The 20,442-nt window shown below is 41.8% G+C and overlaps 1 protein-coding gene across 1 annotated transcript in view; it reads right to left on the reverse strand.

Annotated features, from left to right (window-relative positions):
- Positions 1–20,442, reverse strand: part of LOC122813667 (zinc-binding protein A33-like) — a 394,493-nt gene that overhangs the window by 223,129 nt on the left and 150,922 nt on the right. Inside the window, exons 2-3 of the mRNA XM_044086108.1 lie at positions 6,164–6,259; positions 5,853–6,086 (exon numbers count right to left, since the gene is read on the reverse strand). Coding sequence (XP_043942043.1) covers positions 5,853–6,086; positions 6,164–6,259 — 330 coding nt within the window. The remainder of the gene's footprint in view (positions 1–5,852; positions 6,087–6,163; positions 6,260–20,442) is intronic.

Genomic DNA, 20,442 nt, shown 5'->3' on the forward strand with positions numbered 1-20,442 from the left:
TGTATAAAAACAGTTTGCTTATGTCTCAATTCACTGTTAGCGAAGTGGCATTACAATGCACTGAGCCCCAGGGCTCAGTCCTAGGACCTCTCCTGTTCAGCATATACTTCTCAGAGGTACAGGCAAGCACAGGAGGACTATGGCTGACCAATTTCTCAGACAGCTGCAAACTAGGGGATATAACTGACTCTCCGGCTGACACAGACATCCTCCAAAAGGGTCTCACTGAGACAGATACCTGGTGTCAAAACCATGGCCTCAAGCTAAATGCCAAAAAGTGCATAGTCATCCTCTTTGGAAAAAACAAAGTACCCACAAACTACCACATAGGTGGTAGTCCCCTAAATATGGAAGACGTAATAAGGGATCTGGGGATCCAAGTAGATAGTAATCTGTGAGAAATGCACTTATCTAGCCAAACTGGAGGTAAAGCTCTCTCCAACCAAGACTGAACTTGACAGTCAAGAGGAGAAGGTAAACACTTGCACCACACCACACTCATCACATAGTCTCACTAAATCTACACCACCAAAATCCACACATAGAAACACAAAAACATTTGCAGAGGCTCTCAATAATAATCTGCTCAAGTAACAGACACCTCCAAAGCAGAAATGCAAGCAGCCTTCAACCCCCAACACAACCCAAATGACACATAGCCCGTAGACTCAGTGTGCCACTCAACCACAGCCAATAAGGCAAAACAACGTACCCAACACACTAGTCATAGGTGACTCTATAGTCAGGCACACTGATGTCCCACTCACCAGGCCAAACAAGGAGAAGGTTACTGCCAGCTGCCTGTTGGGTGCGAGGATCCACCACATAACCCACACACTCAGGGCACTCCACAACAAGTACAAATATGACTCTGTCATTGTCCATGTTGGTGTGAACGACCTGAGACATACCTCCCTGGACTACATAAAAAGAGACATGTAAGAGCTCTCTGATCTTGTATCCCAGGCAGGTATGACCCTAGCCCTGAGTAGCAATCTGCCATCACCCAGAATAATGCTGCAGTACAAGGACAAAATGACTGACTTCAACAATTGGCTAAGCTTTTGGTGTCATTCTAAAGGGATCCAGTATCTGTCTGCCTGGGATGACATGGTCGACAGACCACAATGCTTTGCCAGAGATGGCCTGCACCTGTCACCCCTGGGATTCTGGATACTGGCTAAGGTTCTTCCCGCCCCTATAATGCCTTTTTTAGGCAAATTTAAAATGATAAATTCACCACCGTAACAGGAACAGGCAAGCAAAAACTGAGGGTGTTGCTACTCAATGCTAGAAGTCTAAATCTCAAAATGCACTCAATCGAGGCACTCCTTAAAATGGAGAACATCGATATCTATGCAGTGACTGAGACCTGGTTCAAGGCTCCAGAGAGCACCGCTGCACTACCAGGATATAACTCAGACCACAATTTTTGGCCATGTAACCTGGACCGGAACACCAAAGGTGGAGGTGTGTCCATATTCATTAAGGATATCCACACCTCCAGGCTAGTTGCTCAGCATAATGCAGCCAAGGTTATCAAGTGCAACTAACTCTGGGCAAAACTGCAATCCAAATTGTAGCTTGCTACAGATCCCTCACCATGCCCCAGGATTCCCACTCCTCTTTTCTTGATGTACTGGAAAATATTAGGGTTCAACCAAACACCCTAATAATGGGCGATTTCAACTACCCCACCATTAACTGGGAAAACTACTCATGTACCAACTCCTTCACTCAACGCTTTCTGGAATTCATAAACTCCAATGCCCTGGATCAACTTATCCACACCCCCACCAGGGGCAACAATATCCTAGATCTAGTCATTACCAACATGAGTGACCGGTGTTCCACACCTGAAGTCAACACCTCATTGGTCCGATCCAACCATAAGCTAATCATCCTAGATATCCACATCCTGCCCCCACCCCCCATTAAGGAAACCATGGTAAAACATTTCTTCAAAGCCAACTTCATGCTTCTTAAGACAGAAGTGGTGAACTTCAAGACACCCATGCAGATGGACAATACAGTTATGACTACTGAATCCTATACAATTGCACTTTATAAGCACTTACACAAGTGCATGGATCGTGCTATCCCAAACAGAACCAAGACGCTATCCTCCAAAAAAAGGAAGCCAATCCAGTGGTCCCCTGCCATAAACAAACTGTACAACAGAAGGAAGAAACTGTTGCAAAAGAGAGTAAAATCCCATGAGTGGAGGAGCCCCCTGGTCAGCCTCAGTATGAAGCTGCAATCCCTTCCAAAGCTTGTTACGAAAACAAAATCACCACTGATTCTAAAGAAAACCACAAAGCATTCTATAGCTATGTCAAGAATCTCAATGGCAACACTCAGATCTGCTCTGAGTTACAGCACAATGGCACTAAATATACAGACCCAACTGATATTGCCAACATCCTGACAGATAGGTTCAGTGCTAACATTACCTCCCTCTCACCCCCTAACAAGCCAATCTCCATACCGGAAGAATGCAATGTTCCTGTAACCACGGCTGCACAGGTAAAAAACACACTCTCCAAAGCCAAGAACACAGCATCCATGGGACCACTCAACATCCCAGGCTGTGTTCTACATGAACTACAGAACGAACTGGCACACCACCTAAGTACCATGTTCAATCATAGCCTCACCTCAGGCTTTGTGCCTGCTGAATGGTGCACAGCAATGGTTATCCCACTCCACAAGGGGGGAGCCACCATGGACCCCGGGAACTACCGCCCCATTAGCCTGATGAGCCTGGTCTGCAAAGTCATGGAACATAGCATCATGGAACTTATAAACAAAGACATTGGTAATCTCCAAACTCTGGACCCCACCCAGTTTGGATTTGTAAAAGGCAGATCATGTCTCCTAAACCTGATATACTTCTTTGAAACAGTCAACAAAGCCGTAGACAAGGGTAAGGTGGTTCACACAGCCTATCTAGATCTTGCCAAGGCTTTCGACACCATCCCCCACTCTGGAATTATAGATAAACTCACTAAACTAGGTATAGATCCCTATGTCACAAGATGGGTTGCCAAATGGCTCACTGACAGAACCCACACTGAAGTAGCAGACTCCAAATCCAACTTCAGACCAGTGACAAGTGGAGTACCACATTGTTAAGTCCTGGGTCCTCTCCTGTTTGGTATCTACTTCTCTGAAGTACAGGCTAACACAGAAGTTCTTTGGCTAACGAAGTTCGCAGTTGACTGCAAACTAGGAGCCATAAGTGAAACTCCTAACGATGTGGACATCCTGCAAAAGGGCCTCACTGAGACAGATGCCTGGTGTCAAAGCCACGGCCTCAAGCTCAATGCCAAAAAGTGCATTGTCATCCCCTTTGGTAAAATCTGAGTACCCATGAACTACAACATAAGCGGTAGTATACTTAACACTGAAAGTGTGATAAGAGACCTTGGGACACAGGTGGACAGTAGTCTCTCCTTTGATAATCACATCACCACAGTAGTCAGGAAATTCTTCTACATGGCACACCTCATCACAAAAGGTTTCTCATCCAGAAAAAAAGAGGTCATTGTTCCCTTCTACTCCTCACTCATTAGACCCATTATAGAGTACAACACCCCTTTTGGTATGTACCTCACAAGACATCTACAACAACTGGAAAGGCCACAGAAATACCTCACAAAGAGGATTACTGGCCTCAATCAGATGCCCTATGCAGACCATCTCAAAAAACTCCAGATTTACTCCATTGCATATCGCCTACTCAGAGGTGACCTCTGCCTAGCATACAAAACTATGTCAAACCCAGAGCTGTTGGTAATGCTCCACTTAAAGAAATCCCAATCCCTCTGAGCTACATGCTCTAGGGGCCTAATCCTTGTCACCACAACAAACAGAACATGCCAGAGGGATAGATTCCTGTCCCAGAGACTTCACATACTCTGGAATAAACTACCTATCTATATCAAACAAAGCTCCTCATTAGCACTCTTTAAGAAGACTCTTGATGATTGGATGGGAAATAGCAAAAATTCACCCCAGGGACCACTTCTATGATTCTGCTCGACAGTGGGAGAGGAAAATAATTTTCTTGGGTGGCAAAAGCCAGGGTACCTTTTTGGCTGGGCTTGTATAGGCCTCAGGGCCAATAGCCTAGTACCTACCTATGAACCTATAATCTCTCTTTTGATAATCACATTGCCAAAGTGGTTAGAAAATCCTTCTATGTGGCCCACTTAATCACAAAAGGGTTCACATCCAGATCAAAAGAGATCATTGTGCCCCTCTACTCATCACTCATCAGACCCATCATAGAGTACAACGCCCCATTTGGGATGTACCTTACAACACACCTGCTACAGGTGGAAAGACCACAAAGGTACCTCACCAAGAGAATCACTGGCCTCAAACAGATTCCCAATGCAGCTCAAATGAAGAAACTCCAGCTGTACTCGGTTGCATACCGCCTACTCAGAGGTGATCTCTGCCTGACATACAAGGCCATGTCCAACTCTGAATTGATGGACATGCTCTACCTATACAAAACTATATCCCCTTGAGCCACATGCTCTAGAGATCTAAACCTCACCACAACAATAGATAGGATGTGCTGGAAGGATAGATTTCTGTCCCAGAGACTTCCCATGCTTTGGAACAAGATCCAATTCTACATTAGGCAGAGCTCCTCGCTAACACTCTTCAAGAGAAACCTTGACGAGTGGATGGGAAACAGAAACTTTACCCCGGGGATCACTTCAGTGGCTCTGCTGGACAGAGGCATGGGGAACTAATCTAAGGGGGCAGCGAAAGCCAACACATTCTGGCTAGGCTTATAAATGCCTTCGGGCAGATAGCTTAGTACCTACCTATGAACCTATGAACCTATAGAGTAACACTGATGAAATCCATAGGAGTCAGTCATTACAACCTTATCATGGATCAATATATAACTTGTTTGCTTTTGATAGGTGCTGGTCAAAGCTTGAGGCAGTTAGTACACATCTGGTCTAAGTTTTAAGTCCAGTCATTTTCTTCCATACATATTTGGATGGCAGTGTTACAGATTTCCATTCTGTATCCCCTACTACCCACCTCACATAAGCAACACATACAGTGCTAAAAAGGAAAGTGCATTGTTCACAAATAATGTTACCACTGCAAATCATAAGGGTGAAAGATGACCTGGAAATTTTCTACTTGTTGAAGGACATAACTGTGAAGTTCAAACCAATTTTTATGGTGGATATGTGATAATGAACTTCTAGCTTAACTTCAGATTATGGTCATCTCTTTAAAAAATACTTATCTCATAAATTCAGCCTTGGTATATCTGATAAATGTTTGTGTTGCAACTTGTTAATGAGTAACATAGAATGCCTGGATTTTTTATGTGAACTTAGGACATCTAATGAAGTTACAAGTAGAAAAAGGTCAATCTGTTTTACATTTAAATAAACTGCATATATCTGAGTAAAGTTGCTTTGAAAAACTGCAGAATTATTTTTCAGATGCTGAAAACCAGTCTTGTCATACTCAGTCTGTTATGTAACCTTAAAACTGTGATGTCTGACAGGGCTACATATGCTTACAGACAGAGGGGAAAGACAATGATGGAGACCATCTCATTCAACAGCATATTTAAAACAACCAGATGCAATGTTATTCAGTGAGACAATATATCAGGCTAGGACAACGGTAGGCAAGTTAGAACAAAATCTCATTCTGGGGATATCATCATGAATGCTTTGGTTTGGTACAAAATAAACCAGAACAGAGCAATATTTGCAGTGCCATTCAGTTAAGCAATCATATTAGCAGTGTGACATGAAAAACTATGATAGAAGAGGGAAATAAACAGATCAGATGTAGCTTACCCTTAGGAGCTTTACAGGATCTTCCAGCTGCAGTGTTAACTGAATACCAGTTAGTTGATCCTGAATGGTACTGTGCTTGGTGTTTATATCCTTCAGGTTTTCCTCCATCTTTCTCAGACTTGCTGCTGCTTCCTTCTTTAGCTGTTCTATCAGACTTTGTTCCTTATCCTGGAGCAGCCTGTGCAGCTTGGCAAATTCTGATCTTATGTGTTGTTCTAATCTCAAAGATTCATTCTAGAAAAAACAATTAATAGAATGTGAAACTATGAGAAATGTAATGTTTTTACTGAATCATAAACAGATTTACTCACCGGGAGGTCTGATATCATTTGTTGTTGCTGATTTTCAAGAGCTTTGATGTCCTTAAGTTTTAATTCCAGAAGGGATGAGGCTTCTTTCAACTTGTTCTGGAGAAAGTAAGAAATAATATACCATCATGCAATGAGAACACACCCATATTTTTTGCACTGTGGGCAGCGGTCACAGTAAGTTTGACATATTGATGTGACATATTCTGACCAACGAATCAAAACATTATAGCTGGAGATTATGATAATACAATGGAAGCTAAGGTAACAATATCTAAAAAATAAGTCTCTAACTCTGTATTACATGACAATTTTTACCCAGGGCCATTTCCCATAATGAAGACTACACCACAAAACAGCCTGTATATTGTTGCACTCTACTACCAAGCTCTTGTTATTCACACTACTTATGTTACTGTACATCTTGTCAAACAGAATTTCTCACACCTTATACAACATTTAATTACTCACAGCTATGTAACATTTCTGCTCTGTGGAATATTTTACACTCATATTACTCAGTTCTTTATCTGTAGCATATTCTACATTGCAGTATATATATGAATATCCAATACTTTTTAATCAGAGTACCACTCAAAGATACATACTTACTACACATTCTAGAGTACTTGATTTGAATGTAACCATTCTTTGTGAAGTATCATCTTTTTAATACAAAAACAGTTCACCAAAACAATAATATAATTTTTCTTAAATTTACCCAGAAAAGGTTAGTTACCCTTTAACCTTAGATGAAAAGGGTGCAGTCTAGCAGTACATGTTAATAACCTTGCAATTAATGTAGTTTCTAAATATATACTAAATGACCAAACAATGTTTCTCAGTTTTTCTCAATACTGTAAAAGCATAAAGAAAGCAAAATAAACTGTTTCATATATACAGAATGTTGGCAAATAAACTCCAAAAACTTATGTTTTTCATGTTCAGTGCATAATGGCAACTTTGAAGGTGATTATACTAAACAGCAGAGGTGTGACATACAGTCATCCTCGGAGGAGGGGGGGGGTACAAGGAGCTTGACTGCCATAAGGCACTTACTTTGTACAGACAGACTTTTACAGTTGTATGATCAAAACATTTTGTTTTCAAGGTAAAATATTCAATATTTTGGGACAGGTCTGTTTAGAATTCATATTTATTTTAGATTAACAAAAAGCAAAACCAGACATTCTTTGCATCATTAATATGTGGTTAAAAAGTTCTTTGAAACTATTAGGGAAAACAAGAATGACAGAAAACAATACTTACTTTGATCCAAATCATTCAGTACATCTACTTTTCTAGTTTAACATTCCAATATTGACTTCATTATTCAGTGATTTTTTTACAGCATCATAATTGTAATTCAACAATAGCAGTGAACAATCCATACTGTTTAAACCCTTAACTCCAGTTATCAAATATCATCACAAGCAATGAATTATGTTGCTGAATGTGCCAAGTGTCCTAACTTTTGGAAAATTTGGACACTAGTAACAAAGTAAAAGATAAGAAAAATAAACTTTTTTTTTAATTCAAGGGTCAGCTATTTACTTACATGAAATAAAATACTATAATACATTCAATAAACATTATAGATTTGCTTTGGAGTCAGATGCACATATGTATGAGACACATATATTGGGCCATAACGTCTTGGAGTTCATCAAAGTGAGCCTCCCTCAAACCAATGAATATCCTTTGGTCCTTATCTAGCTAGAAGTATTGTACTCTAGCCAGTGTGTACGACAACAATGCACACACATACACACACACACACACACACACGCAGACACACACACACACACACACATGCTCTCACACATACACACACACACACACACACACACACACACACACACACACACACACACACACACACACATTCATGCATGGTCTCACACATAGACACACACACACACACACACACACACACACACACACACACACACACACACACACACACACACATAAAAATGGTAAAAAATAGCATTGTAAGCACACATCATCTTTAGGCATACTCTGAAACAAGTTCAAGCTGGCCTCACAACTTGATATAAAACAGCATATTAAGAACATCAAATGTTAGAGCTGTTCCCTGATGACAAAGTCAGGTACCATGCAAAAATGCTGAGCAAAAATGCCTACAACTAAATGTTTTCAGGCAGTGTGTGTGAAAAAAACATTTTTTAATTATTACAAAGACAGAAGTTAAATGACAGAAAGGGTTTTTTTCAGGATGTACACTGTTGTAAAATGAACTGTAAATTATAAAAAATGAATTCCTGAGACTGTTTCTGTCACCACAGATAACTGGCCAATATATTCATGCACAATGCAAGTGCATGTGTGTGGATGGGCTATAGCAGACTTTCTTTCACAGTCAGATGAGTGGAGGTGTTTTCAAATACTTTTTGTCTATAAACAATAACTGTGATACCTTTATAGTTCCAAGATGTGCACACTATTGTAAAGAATTATTTTAGGCTAACACTAAGTTTATCATAGAAGCTGGAATTTCACACAAAAAGTAAGTCATTCTTTATATTTATTTATTTTCATTTATTAACCAGGACAGCTTACTGGACCTAATAGCCCATTTTCAGCTGAGGCCTGGGAAGGAAAGCATAATGTTAACAAATTAATAGACACAGAAACACAACACAGGTACCAATTTTGAATACAATATAAAGTAACATACATACATATATAGCTGAGGTTTGAAAAGAGAAAGACAACCATATCAAAATGTACAGCATTACAACAGTAGTAAAATTATTCAATATAACTACTGCAGTCTATGCAAACAATTTAGTATACACATCTTATGACATAGCTCTAATAGCTGGTAATGGAAATGATATGCACATGAAATAAGAAGGAGGGGCAGGTGAAAAGCAAACATATAGAAATATTGGAAAGTAGGGAGCTTTGGTGGCAGATAAAGTTGGATTCAAATACAAAACCAGGAATCAATGATTTTTTAACAATTTCCCCTTTGCTGAAAATAAGAGCTAACAAATTGTAGGGTACATACATGGACACTAGAGGGAGACAACACACTATAGATATATTGCCAGTTCCTATATATGATATTTTAATGCTTTTAAAGTTTTTAATGTATATTTATTCAATGTATTTTTTTAAATGTTTAAAATGGTATTTATTAAATTTGTATAAAATTAAATTTCATGACAGTTCTTAATGAAAATATTAAATACTTTCGTATTTTTAAGAATTTATATGCAATTTTGCACTTTAGGAAGAGGGCATGAATATTCATGTTTTAGAGATTTTGGTTGGTTCATTTGAATTATACAAGAGAATGTTTATTGGTTAATTAAAACAATTAATTTTATTCGTCTGTATTTAAATGTGATTAAACTGAAGGTATTTGTCTGATGAAGTCCTACGTGTAAGGACGAAAACGCGTGTATGGTGTATCAGTTTTAAGTGCGTTAATACAGTGTTGTCGTGACTCAATTTCCTGTGTGGTTTTATTCCTCGTTACATATTGGAAGTTTTGGTGTTTCCACAGTTTCAGGCACTTTTCGGAGTATTTATTAGTTATTTTAAGTGCTTCTCTGTTCTTGGTTAAACATATAGATCAGTTATGTGATGGTGTGAGATAGTATTTGATTGGTGTATCAGTAAATGCAAAGAGGAATAAGGTTGTAGACAGCAGAACTATAGAAACAACAGTTTGCAATGTACAATAAGCATTTATATCCACCCAGGTGTTTGTTATACATGTGAATAACTTACTAATGTGATTAAATTCATCTATGAAGTCTATATAAATGAAATCACAATGCACTTTTTAATTTATAGCTGTCATTATAATATTAAACATCATGCTACAGTGGTAACGGATCCATTTTGAACATATGCATGTTGATATAGTTTCAAGTCCCAACTTTTCCAGTTCTGACAATAATTTATCCAAATAACCTTCATTATTTTTCCATAACAAGAAAGTAAACTTATGGGTCTACGTGACTCAGATTCTCCAGTTCCCCTTCCCCATGAAGATGGGTTTAACAAGTGCATGTCTCCAATCTTGAGGAATCTCCCAATGCTTAAATGACATAGTGAATAACAGATACCATGGTACTGTATGTTCATGTTCCACATCCTTAAATGACACAGTGAATAAGATATCATGGTACTGTATGCTCATGTTCCATATCCTTAAATGACACAGTGAATAATAGTCCTTAAATGGCATAGTGAATAACAGATACAATGGTACAGTATGTTCATGTTCCCCATCCTTAAATGACACAGTGAATAACAAATACCATGGTACTGTATGTCTATGTTTCCCATCCTTAAATGACATAGTGAATAACAGATACCATGGTATTGTATGTTCATGTTCCCCATCCTTAAATGACACAGTGAATAACAAATACTATGGTACTGCAAGTTCATGTTCCCCATCCTTAACTGACATAGTGAATAACAGATATCATGGTACTGTATGTTTATGTATACATAAAACATAAAAAAATTATTAAAACATATAAAAACAGCAACCTAATATTAATAATTATTCAAATTCGCTAAAGGCTCATGTAATCAATCTTCAAACTTTTATCTTTTTAAAGACAGCATCTTTAAAAAGCATTTAATAGAGACCATTTCGTTCAAGCCTGGGGGTAAATAAGCTGCAGTAGAAATTTGCCATCTTAGTTCATCAATTTCCAAATTGATCTGCCAGGGCCCTCCTCTAATGTCTGTATTAATTTGTTTTAACACAGAAAACTTAAAAAAGTGATCCGGAAAATCTACAATATGCCTGGCCAGAGCGTTGTTTGTATCCCTCTTACTAACAGCATACATATGCTCATAAATGCGTAGCCTAAGCTTTCTTTCGGTCTTACCGATATAGAAAGCTTTACAGGCCTGGCACCTGGCACAATACACCACTCCCTTTGTTTTAATAATTTTTTTATGTTTTATGTATTAGGATTAGATTAATAATTTTTTCTAGTCATATTTTTTACATTTACAATCACCGTTTTATGTATTAGGAAGTGTCAGTTTGGATTCTGTGACTAAAAGGGTATTTTTTCCAAAGTTATAATCTTTTGGTTAGTAAAAGTGTATTAAGTTGGATCTGTTACTTTAAAACTTGTCATTCAGTTCAAGTAATTGGTTAATTGGTATTTTATGTTTTCTTTATAAGCATTTTAAAATGGGTGCAAGTTGTCTGAAGAAGGAAAAACACTGTTTGTTTCCGAAAGCGGTAATTTAATAAATTGTCCTTTTAAGTGTGTTCTGCTAGCCTTTGGTTCTTTTGTTTCAACATCCTTAAATGACACAGTGAATAACAGATACCATGGTACTGTATGCTCGGGTCTATATTAGATTATCGAAGTTTCAGAACTTCGAACACCATATAGTCGACACCATATGATCAAAGTTCTGAAACTTTGAAAAGCTAAAAAAAAAACAAAACAAAACAAAAAAAAAGAACAAAGGAATGTAAATTAAAAGTGTATTAGCAAGGGGGCAAGCTCAACTGCACACCCTCCGTGACTTAAATATACCAACTCCAAGATCATGCTACAGCGTAGGAAAGGGAAATCTTCCCTTTCCACACCATTCTCCATTAAAGTGCTATCTCAGAGTTGGTATATTTAAGTAGCGGGGGGTGAGGGGGGCACAACCCCCCATGTGGGGGGTGCAGGGGGGCTTGTCCCCCATGCCTAAAGCAGTTACTTTTTTTTTTAGATTTTTGAAGTTTCAGAATTTCGATCATATGGTGTCGACCATATGGTGTTCGAAGTTCTGAAACTTCGATAATCTAATATAGACCCATATGTTCATGTTCCCCATCCTTAAATGACATAGTGAATAACAGATACCATGGTATGTTCATGTTCCCCATCCTTAAATGACATAGAGAATAACTTATATCGTGGCACTGTATGTTCATATTCTCCATCCTTAAATGACACAGTGACTAACAGATATCATGGCATTGTATGTTTATGTTCCTTATCCTTAAATGACATAGGGCAGGATTCACGAAGGCTTGCACGGAGTGTAAGAGACATGTAAGACTCCATGCAAGCCTCGCGATCCAGGAACAGCCCGAAACTCCGTGTAAGAGACCAGCTAAAACGTCTCTTACACGGACTGGGCGTGGATATGCTAAATTCCTCACTTGCAGCCGAAAGGCATGCAAATGAGGTAGATCAGCGATCCACAAAGCAGAAACCAGCCCGTGTAAGAGACGTGTTCGCTGCAGAAATGTACTCAGTTGACAACTGAGTACGTTTCTGCAAAAAACACAATGGAGCCATGTCAGCTCCAAATAAAGGGTGCATATGAGTCAGGCAGCATGCCGATGGCCAAATATGTGGCCATTGGCAAGGTACCCTGATGCAAATATAAGAAAATATATATATTTTTTTTCGGCGATCGCCGATGTTTAAACCCAGCGCAATCCCGCGCAAATGGGGTGCGCTATTACAAAACCTAAAAATGAAGGTTATAAACTCACAAATGTGGGTTTTATGCATTACATGGATTTACAATGCAGGGACCAGGAGACCTAAAACAAGATGGCCACCGTGTAGTGGTTGCTAAGGGGGGGAGCCAAGTGTAAGACATGTAACTAAGCATTAGTAGGCAATCCTATGTAAATGAGTGTTAGGATACTGAATCCCACTGTCACATAGCAAATGAGCACATTCCAAGTAGTGTAAGAGTTACATAAGGGGGAGGAACAGAGTAAGACATAGGTGACATCACAGGGGGGAATGTCAGAAAGAAATGCAGTGTATTGGAGGACAGTGTAATGTGACAGGTGTCAGACACACATCATGGAAAGAGGCGTGCCACAAGATAAGCATGGGAAAGTCAAGAAATGGAAGGTGTACACTGTTGCCTACACCAAAGTTTCTTGCTGGGCGTGCATGCGTGCGTGTGTGCGCGAGGAGGCACGAGGAGGGCAGTGTGCACGCGTGTAAGCGGTAGCGTGCACGTGTAAGGCAGAGTGCGCATGTGGGAGCCTGTTGGCAGACTCCTAAGACTGTTTGCACCGCTGTGCGCGCATTTTAACCCAAATAAGCAGATTCTAGTCCGTGTAAGCATGTGTGCGCGTGTGTAGGCTACTGTGAGCGTGTTTTCACTGGTATGCGCATTGCTCCCCCCTGAGGAAACAGAAAGGAAAAAAGAAGCAACAGAAATAGTAGGAAGCTAGCAGGGAATACTGCAGGAGCTAGCAGGTGAAAACAATTAGCAGCAGGCAATTACACAGGCAGAATCCTAGCCCAGCCCAGCACTTAAAACTCTGCAAACAGCAGTGCAGTATGTTTCTCTCAAGAGACACTGCAACACATGAGTAAGCTATTGGAAGTGAAAACTGAAAAAGCTTCACTCAGACCAAAAATGCTAGGGGCTGCCATAGCTGTCATAAGGAGACATAGGCGACTTGCTGAGGGTGGTGACAATGCAAATGCTGCCAGACAACCCACAGTGAGGAGACGGAGAAGAGTGTACAGGTCCAGAGTCACCTACCAGGGGTTACATGAGCTGGAGATATTGGAGCGCTATAGAGTGGACAGAGACCTCCTCCAGCAAATTGTCGAGCTGTGCAGGCCACGCCTCACACACAGAACCAACAGAGGGGAACCCATCCCAGTGGAAACCAAGGTATGTGTTTTCCTAAGAATACTAGCAACAGGTACCTTCCAGAGACCAACTGGTGATATGATGGGGATCTCACAGGCATCAGCATCCAGGGTACTGCACCAGTTCCTGGATGCCATGTCAGCACATGTCGGAGACCATGTATATTTCCCCAATTCCTGTGAAGCATTGGCCAGCAATATGCGTCTCTTCCAGCAAATAGCGGAACACCGTGAGGTAGTGGGTGCAATAGACTGCATGCATATACGCATCAAGGCACCAGCCGGTGAGCGGGGTAAGGCCTACATTAACCGCAAGGGCTTCCCCTCCATCAACTGCCAGGTCATGTGTGATGCCCAGGGCATAATAACCAATGTGTGTGCTGGCTGCCCTGGAAGCTACCATGATTCCCATATCTGGCATCTGACGCAGCTGTACCAGACATTTGCCAATGGGGACATCCCACATGTTCATTTAGTGGGGGATGCTGGATACGCACTGGAGCCGTGGCTGATGACACCCATCAGAAATGCACACACACCCGAACAAGAACGCCATAATGAGGCACACGCACAAACACGAAATGTAATAGAGCATGTGTTTGGGTTGCTCAAGCCACGCTTCCGGTGTCTGGAAACATCTGGTGGAGCCTTGCAGTACACACCAACTACATGTACCCAAATTGTCATGGTATGTGCGATGCTACATAACATGATTCTGCGAAAACAGCTGCAGCAGGACCATCATAGGGGTGGCCCAAGCAGCCCCCCACCATTGCCAAGGCCACCACAGGCAGATCGTGACTCGGAGGAGGAACAACCTGAGCCTGACCCAGTAGGCAGAAGGAGGTGTACCCAGTATGCCCTGGCCTTTGCAAAGAGGCAATGCATAGCACATACACTGGCACAGTAGGAACCCTGGGAATTATACCCCTTTCCGACTCACTCATATAGTAAAAGGGATGCCTAACATGACACAACCTGTAGTCAAACATGTACAGGGAGTGTAGTATTTTCATCTGACATAGTCAGCCCTGCAGCACCACCTGAGGCAAGATTGCCATGTGTTAAGCCATGTAACACCATCTAGTATATGCAAACATGACGACCCTGCCAACATCCCACCCGCACCAAGCATGATGCCACACCATGAAGACAACAAGACCAAGTACAATAATTGGCAGAAGTATGTCTGCAAGTCACAGGAAAACAAATGTCTGATAGCCTGGGATGACATGCTGGCCAAGACGGAATGCACCACCTGCCAGGGATGGCACTCACCCAGCACACCTGGCTGTGTGGATACTGGCAAAGGCTGTTGTCACCCCCACAGTGCCTTGAATAGGCAAGGCTGGAAACACAAACATCCATGCAGACCAATAAAGATGCATGCAGACCAATCACACCCCAGCATGGAGAATGGTAATATCTGACCTGTAACAGAAACCTGGGTCAAGGCTCATAAGATCACCCTGATGCTACCAGTTCTCTGTGAAAGTACTGAACGAGTACAGTATGCGGCAACAAAGCTTGGCCAGTCAAACAGGATGTTGACAATTGTATGCAAAGTATCCCATGGCAAACCTGCAGGCACAGCATAATGCCTGTTAGGTTCACACACAATGTAGTTGGTCAGTAAGAACGCAACCTGATGTCCAACACTGAACTGTACATGTGAAATGTAGATGAGGTCCATACACAAACACAAATGTGGTGGACCACAGATCCCAACAGATAGGTTCCAGGTCTAGTTTACTGTGCCTCTGTCTAATAGTGACATGGGAGTAATCCCTGGAACAAACCTATGATCCCCCATCCATAGTTCATAGTTACATAGTTAAGTACTAGGCTATCTGCCCTGGGGCATTTGTAAGCCTAGCCATAGTGATATGGCTTTCCCCACCCCATGTAGTGGTACAGAATAGATTTAGATTACTGTGCCTCTGTATAGTAGTGACACAGTGAATATCCCCTTACATAAATGAATTAGTTTACTGTGCCCCTGTCTAGTAGTGACACAGAGGTGACCCCCAGGGTAAACCTACAATCTCCCATCCACTCATCAAGGTGTCTCTTGAAGAGTGTCAGTGAGGGGCTCAGCCCAACATGAACTGGGATTATGATCCAGAGCATGGGAAGCCTCTGGGTTATGAACCTATTCCTCCAGCATGTTCTATTCATACTTGTGCCTAGGTTTAAGTGTTTGGCTGTTGTGGTTCTGATGGATTTGGATCTGTTGAGGTGGAGCATGTCCATCAGATCCTGATTGGACATGGCTTTGTATGGCAGGCACAGATCACCTCTGAGCAGGTGGTATGCTACTGAATAGAGCTGGAGTTTCTATAGTCTAGCAGAATAAGACATATGTTGGAGACCCTTGATCCTCTTGGTGAGGTACTGTTGTGGTCTCTCCAGCTGCTGCAGGTGGCGGGTGAGGTACATACCAAATGGGGCATTGTACCCAATCATGGGTCTGATAAGGGAGGAGTATAGAGGTACAATGGCATCCTTTGATCTGGATGTGAATTCCTCCATGATAAGGTGGGCAAGGTAGAATGTCTTTCTAACCACTTTGGCAATGTGGGTGTCAAATGAGAGGTCGCTGTTAACATGAGTCCCCAGGTCTCTGAGTACTTTGTCCATACTCAGTGGGTTACTGTCTATGTGATAATCTGTGGGTACCCTGCTTTCCCCAAAGGGGATGACTATACATTCATTGGCATGTAGTTTAAGGCCATGACTCCGGCACCAGTTGTCCATTTCTGTGAGGCCATTCTGTAGGATGCATGTGTCAGCTGGTATATCGACTATGGCGCCTAGTTTTCAGTCATCTGCGAACTTCGTCAGCCACAACCCTCCCATGTTTGCTTTAACATCTGAGAAATAAATGCCGAACAAGAGGGGTCCCAGGACAGAGCCCTGTGGGACACCACTTGTGACCGGCTGTGAGTCTGACATGGCTCCAGCGATTCTGACTTTATGTGTTCTGTCCTTTAGCCAGTTTGCAACCCATCTAGTGACATATGGGTTTACATTTAAGCTGCTGAGCTTATCTATGATGCCTGAGTGGGGTATTGTTTCAAAGGCCTTAGCTAAGTCCAGTTAGGCTGTATGGACTGCTTTGCCCTCATCAATGGTGCTAGTGACTGTTTTGAAAAATCAACCAGGTTCAAAAGGCAGGATCTGCCCTTTACAAAGCCAAACTGGGTGGGATCAAGTGTCTGTAGGTACCCAATGTCTCTGTTCATGAGTTCCATAATGATTCTTTCCATAGCTTTGCAGACCAGGCTGGTTAAGCTTATGGGGTGGTAGTTCCCAGGGTTTGTAGAGGTACCTCTTTTGTGGAGTAGGACCACTGTTGCTGTACGCCACTGTTCAGGTACATATCCTGTAGTAAGGCTAAGGTTAAATAGCATTGTTACATGCGGGTTAAGCTCCTCTTGGAGTTCACGTAGCACACAACCTGGAATACCGTCAGGTCCCATTGATGCTGTGTTCTTAGCTTTGCTGAGTGCTGCTCTCACCTGGACATCCAAGATGACAGGGAGATTACATTCAGCTGGGATAAGTATTTCATCTTTTGGGGGTGAGGGAGGTGAGAAATTTGCACTGAACCTGTCAGCCAGAATGTTGGCAATATCTGTGGGTTCAGTGTATTTTGTGTCGTTGTGAACTAACTGTGAGCATATCTGAGGGTTTACGCCCAGGTTTCGAACATAGCTGAAGAAGGCCTTGTGGTTATCTTTAGTGTCCTTAGCGAGTTGTCTCTCAAAGTTGGCCTTGGATGTTGTTATGAGGGAATGTAGCTTACTGCTAGTGTTGATCAGAGATGCCTTCCATTTATGGGATTTTGTTCTGTCGTGCAGTAGCTTCTTTCTTTTGTTATACAATTTGTTTATGGCTGAGGTCCACCAGACAGGATGCTTGCCCTTGGTGGAGAGGGTCTTAGATTTATTTGGGATTGCATGATCCATGCATTCTTGGAGATGTCCATATAACGCATTTGTGAAGGATTCAGCATTGTGGGATGTGGTTCCCACTGGCACAGTGGGCTTAAAGGATACCATCTCAGTCTTAAGAAGAGTGAAGTCGGCTTTTGAGAAGTTTTTCACTATAGTCTTTTGTGCTGTGTGTGTAGGTGGGATATGTATATCCAGGGTGATTAGTTTGTGGTCAGATCTCACTAGTGAGGGGTATACTTCCGGTGTGGAGCATTCTGTCCCCATGTTTGTGATGATCAGGTCTAGTAAATTACCTCCCCTAGTGGGAGATGAGACTAGCTGTTCCAGTGCATTGGAATTTATGAATACCAGGAACCTCTGGGCCAGGGTGTTAGGGCTAGAATAATGCACCCAATCTATGTTAGGGTAGTTGAAATCTCCCAGTATGATGGTATCTGGTGATACATTGATATCCTCCAGTGTCTTCAGAAAGGATGAATGGGGTTCCTGAGATTGGGAGGGTGGTCTGTAACATGCTGCCAGTTGTACAGCAGTTTTGCCTATGGTTAGTTGCACCTGTATGGTCTCCGATGCATGATGTGGTGCAACTAACCTGGAGGTGTGGGTGTCCTTCATGAATATGGACACTCCCCCTCCCTTTGTTGTTTGGCCCCGGTTTTGGGGTCAAAAGCATGATACGAGGTATAGCCTGGTAGCGCAGGGGTGCTCTCAGGAGCCTTGAACCAGGTTTCTGTCACTGCACAGATATCGATGATCTCCATACTGAGGAGAGCTTTGAGTGTGTGCATCTTGAGGTTAAGACTTCTGGAAAGTACAAACTGGGCATGCTCACACACTTAGATAAATGAGACGTGTCAGTCAGAAAGCCACATCAACTGTGAACTGGGCCTGCTCACAACACATAGGCCGTCTCACAGTTCAGCTGTTGAACACACATATCTGGCATGTGTTTGTGTTAATACAGGAAATCCCACAATACAGATATCTGTCCACTGCACAGTGAAATCACAACAGAGACATAAGTACAGTACTGGATCCCACTCACATGCATACAGCTGCCACAGTACACAAGTCGTTCATAGAGATAGGGAAAGCTATGGCAATAACGTACCACAAACACTTTCAGAGCAACAGATACGTGCATGGTGCATGCAATTATATGTGTGAGGGAACTGTCCCTGTTGGGAACTACTACAACACACCAGTTTCTGCATATTCCCCCTCTAAACACAGATGATGTCAGCACACTATAAATACAGCAGAAGAGGGTAGATCTTCCAGTAATGCGAATAGCGCGCTCTGCTACTGCATCTTGTACTAGTGTCATGACATAGGTAGGTAGGGGTTTGAATCCTGCAAATGGCAAGTGTATGTGTGTGCAATTACAAGTGTGAAAGAACTGTCCTTTTTGGCAACTAGTACAACACACCAGCTGCTGCATATTGCAATCTGTAAACAGAGATGATGTCAGCATCCTTTAAGTACAGCAGAAGAGGACAAATTTCACAGTAATGCAAATAGCACGCTCTGCTAATACGTCTCTCACAAGTGTCATAACATAGTTAGGTAGGGGTTTGAATCTTGCAAGTGTGTGTATTTGGATGAGGGGTGTTTGTGTGTCTGCAATTCTGTATGAAAGCAATGTGCCTTTTGACAATTAGGAGAACACACTACAGGATGAACATTCCCCTTTCCAAACACTGATGATGTCAGCACCCTATAAGTACAGCCGGAGAAAGGAAACCTCCCAATAATTCAAATAGTGTGCTCCGCTAATGCGTCTCTTTCAAGTGTCATAGCATAGTTAGGTAGGGATTTGAATCCTGCCAGTGTGTGTGTTTGGATGAGGGGAGTTTGTGTGTGTGCAATTCTGTATGAAAATAATGTGCCTTTTGGCAATTAGGAGAACACACTACAGGATGCACATTCCCCTTTCCAAACACTGATGATGTCAGCACCCTATAAGTACAGCCGGAGAAAGGAAACCTCCCAATAATTCAAATAGTGCGCTCCGCTAATGCGTCTGTTTCAAGTGTCATAACATAGTTAAGTAGGGGTTTGAATCCTACAAATGGCAAGTGTGTTTAGATGAGGGGAGTTTGTGTGTGTATAGTTCTGTTTGAAAGCAATGTGCCTTTTGGCAATTAGGAGAACACACTACAGGATGAACATTCCCCTTTCCAAACACTGATGATGTCAGCACCCTATAAGTACAGCCGGACAAGAGGAACCTCCCAGTAATTCGAATAGCGCATTCTGCTAATGTGTCTCTCTCAAGTGTCATAGCATAGTTAGTTAGGGATTTGAATCCTGCCAGTGTGTGTGTTTGGATGAGGGGAGTTTGTGTGTGTGCAATTCTGTATGAAAATAATGTGCCTTTTGGCAATTAGGAGAACACACTACAGGATGCACATTCCCCTTTCCAAACACTGATGATGTCAGCACCCTATAAGTACAGCCGGAGAAAGGAAACCTCCCAATAATTCAAATAGTGCGCTCCGCTAATGCGTCTGTTTCAAGTGTCATAACATAGTTAAGTAGGGGTTTGAATCCTACAAATGGCAAGTGTGTTTAGATGAGGGGAGTTTGTGTGTGTATAGTTCTGTTTGAAAGCAATGTGCCTTTTGGCAATTAGGAGAACACACTACAGGATGCACATTCCCCTTTCCAAATACTG

This window comes from Protopterus annectens, chromosome 10.part0 (genome assembly GCF_019279795.1).
Source record: "Protopterus annectens isolate FY-2018-M chromosome 10.part0, PAN1.0, whole genome shotgun sequence".
NCBI classification, from domain to species: domain Eukaryota; kingdom Metazoa; phylum Chordata; order Ceratodontiformes; family Protopteridae; genus Protopterus; species Protopterus annectens.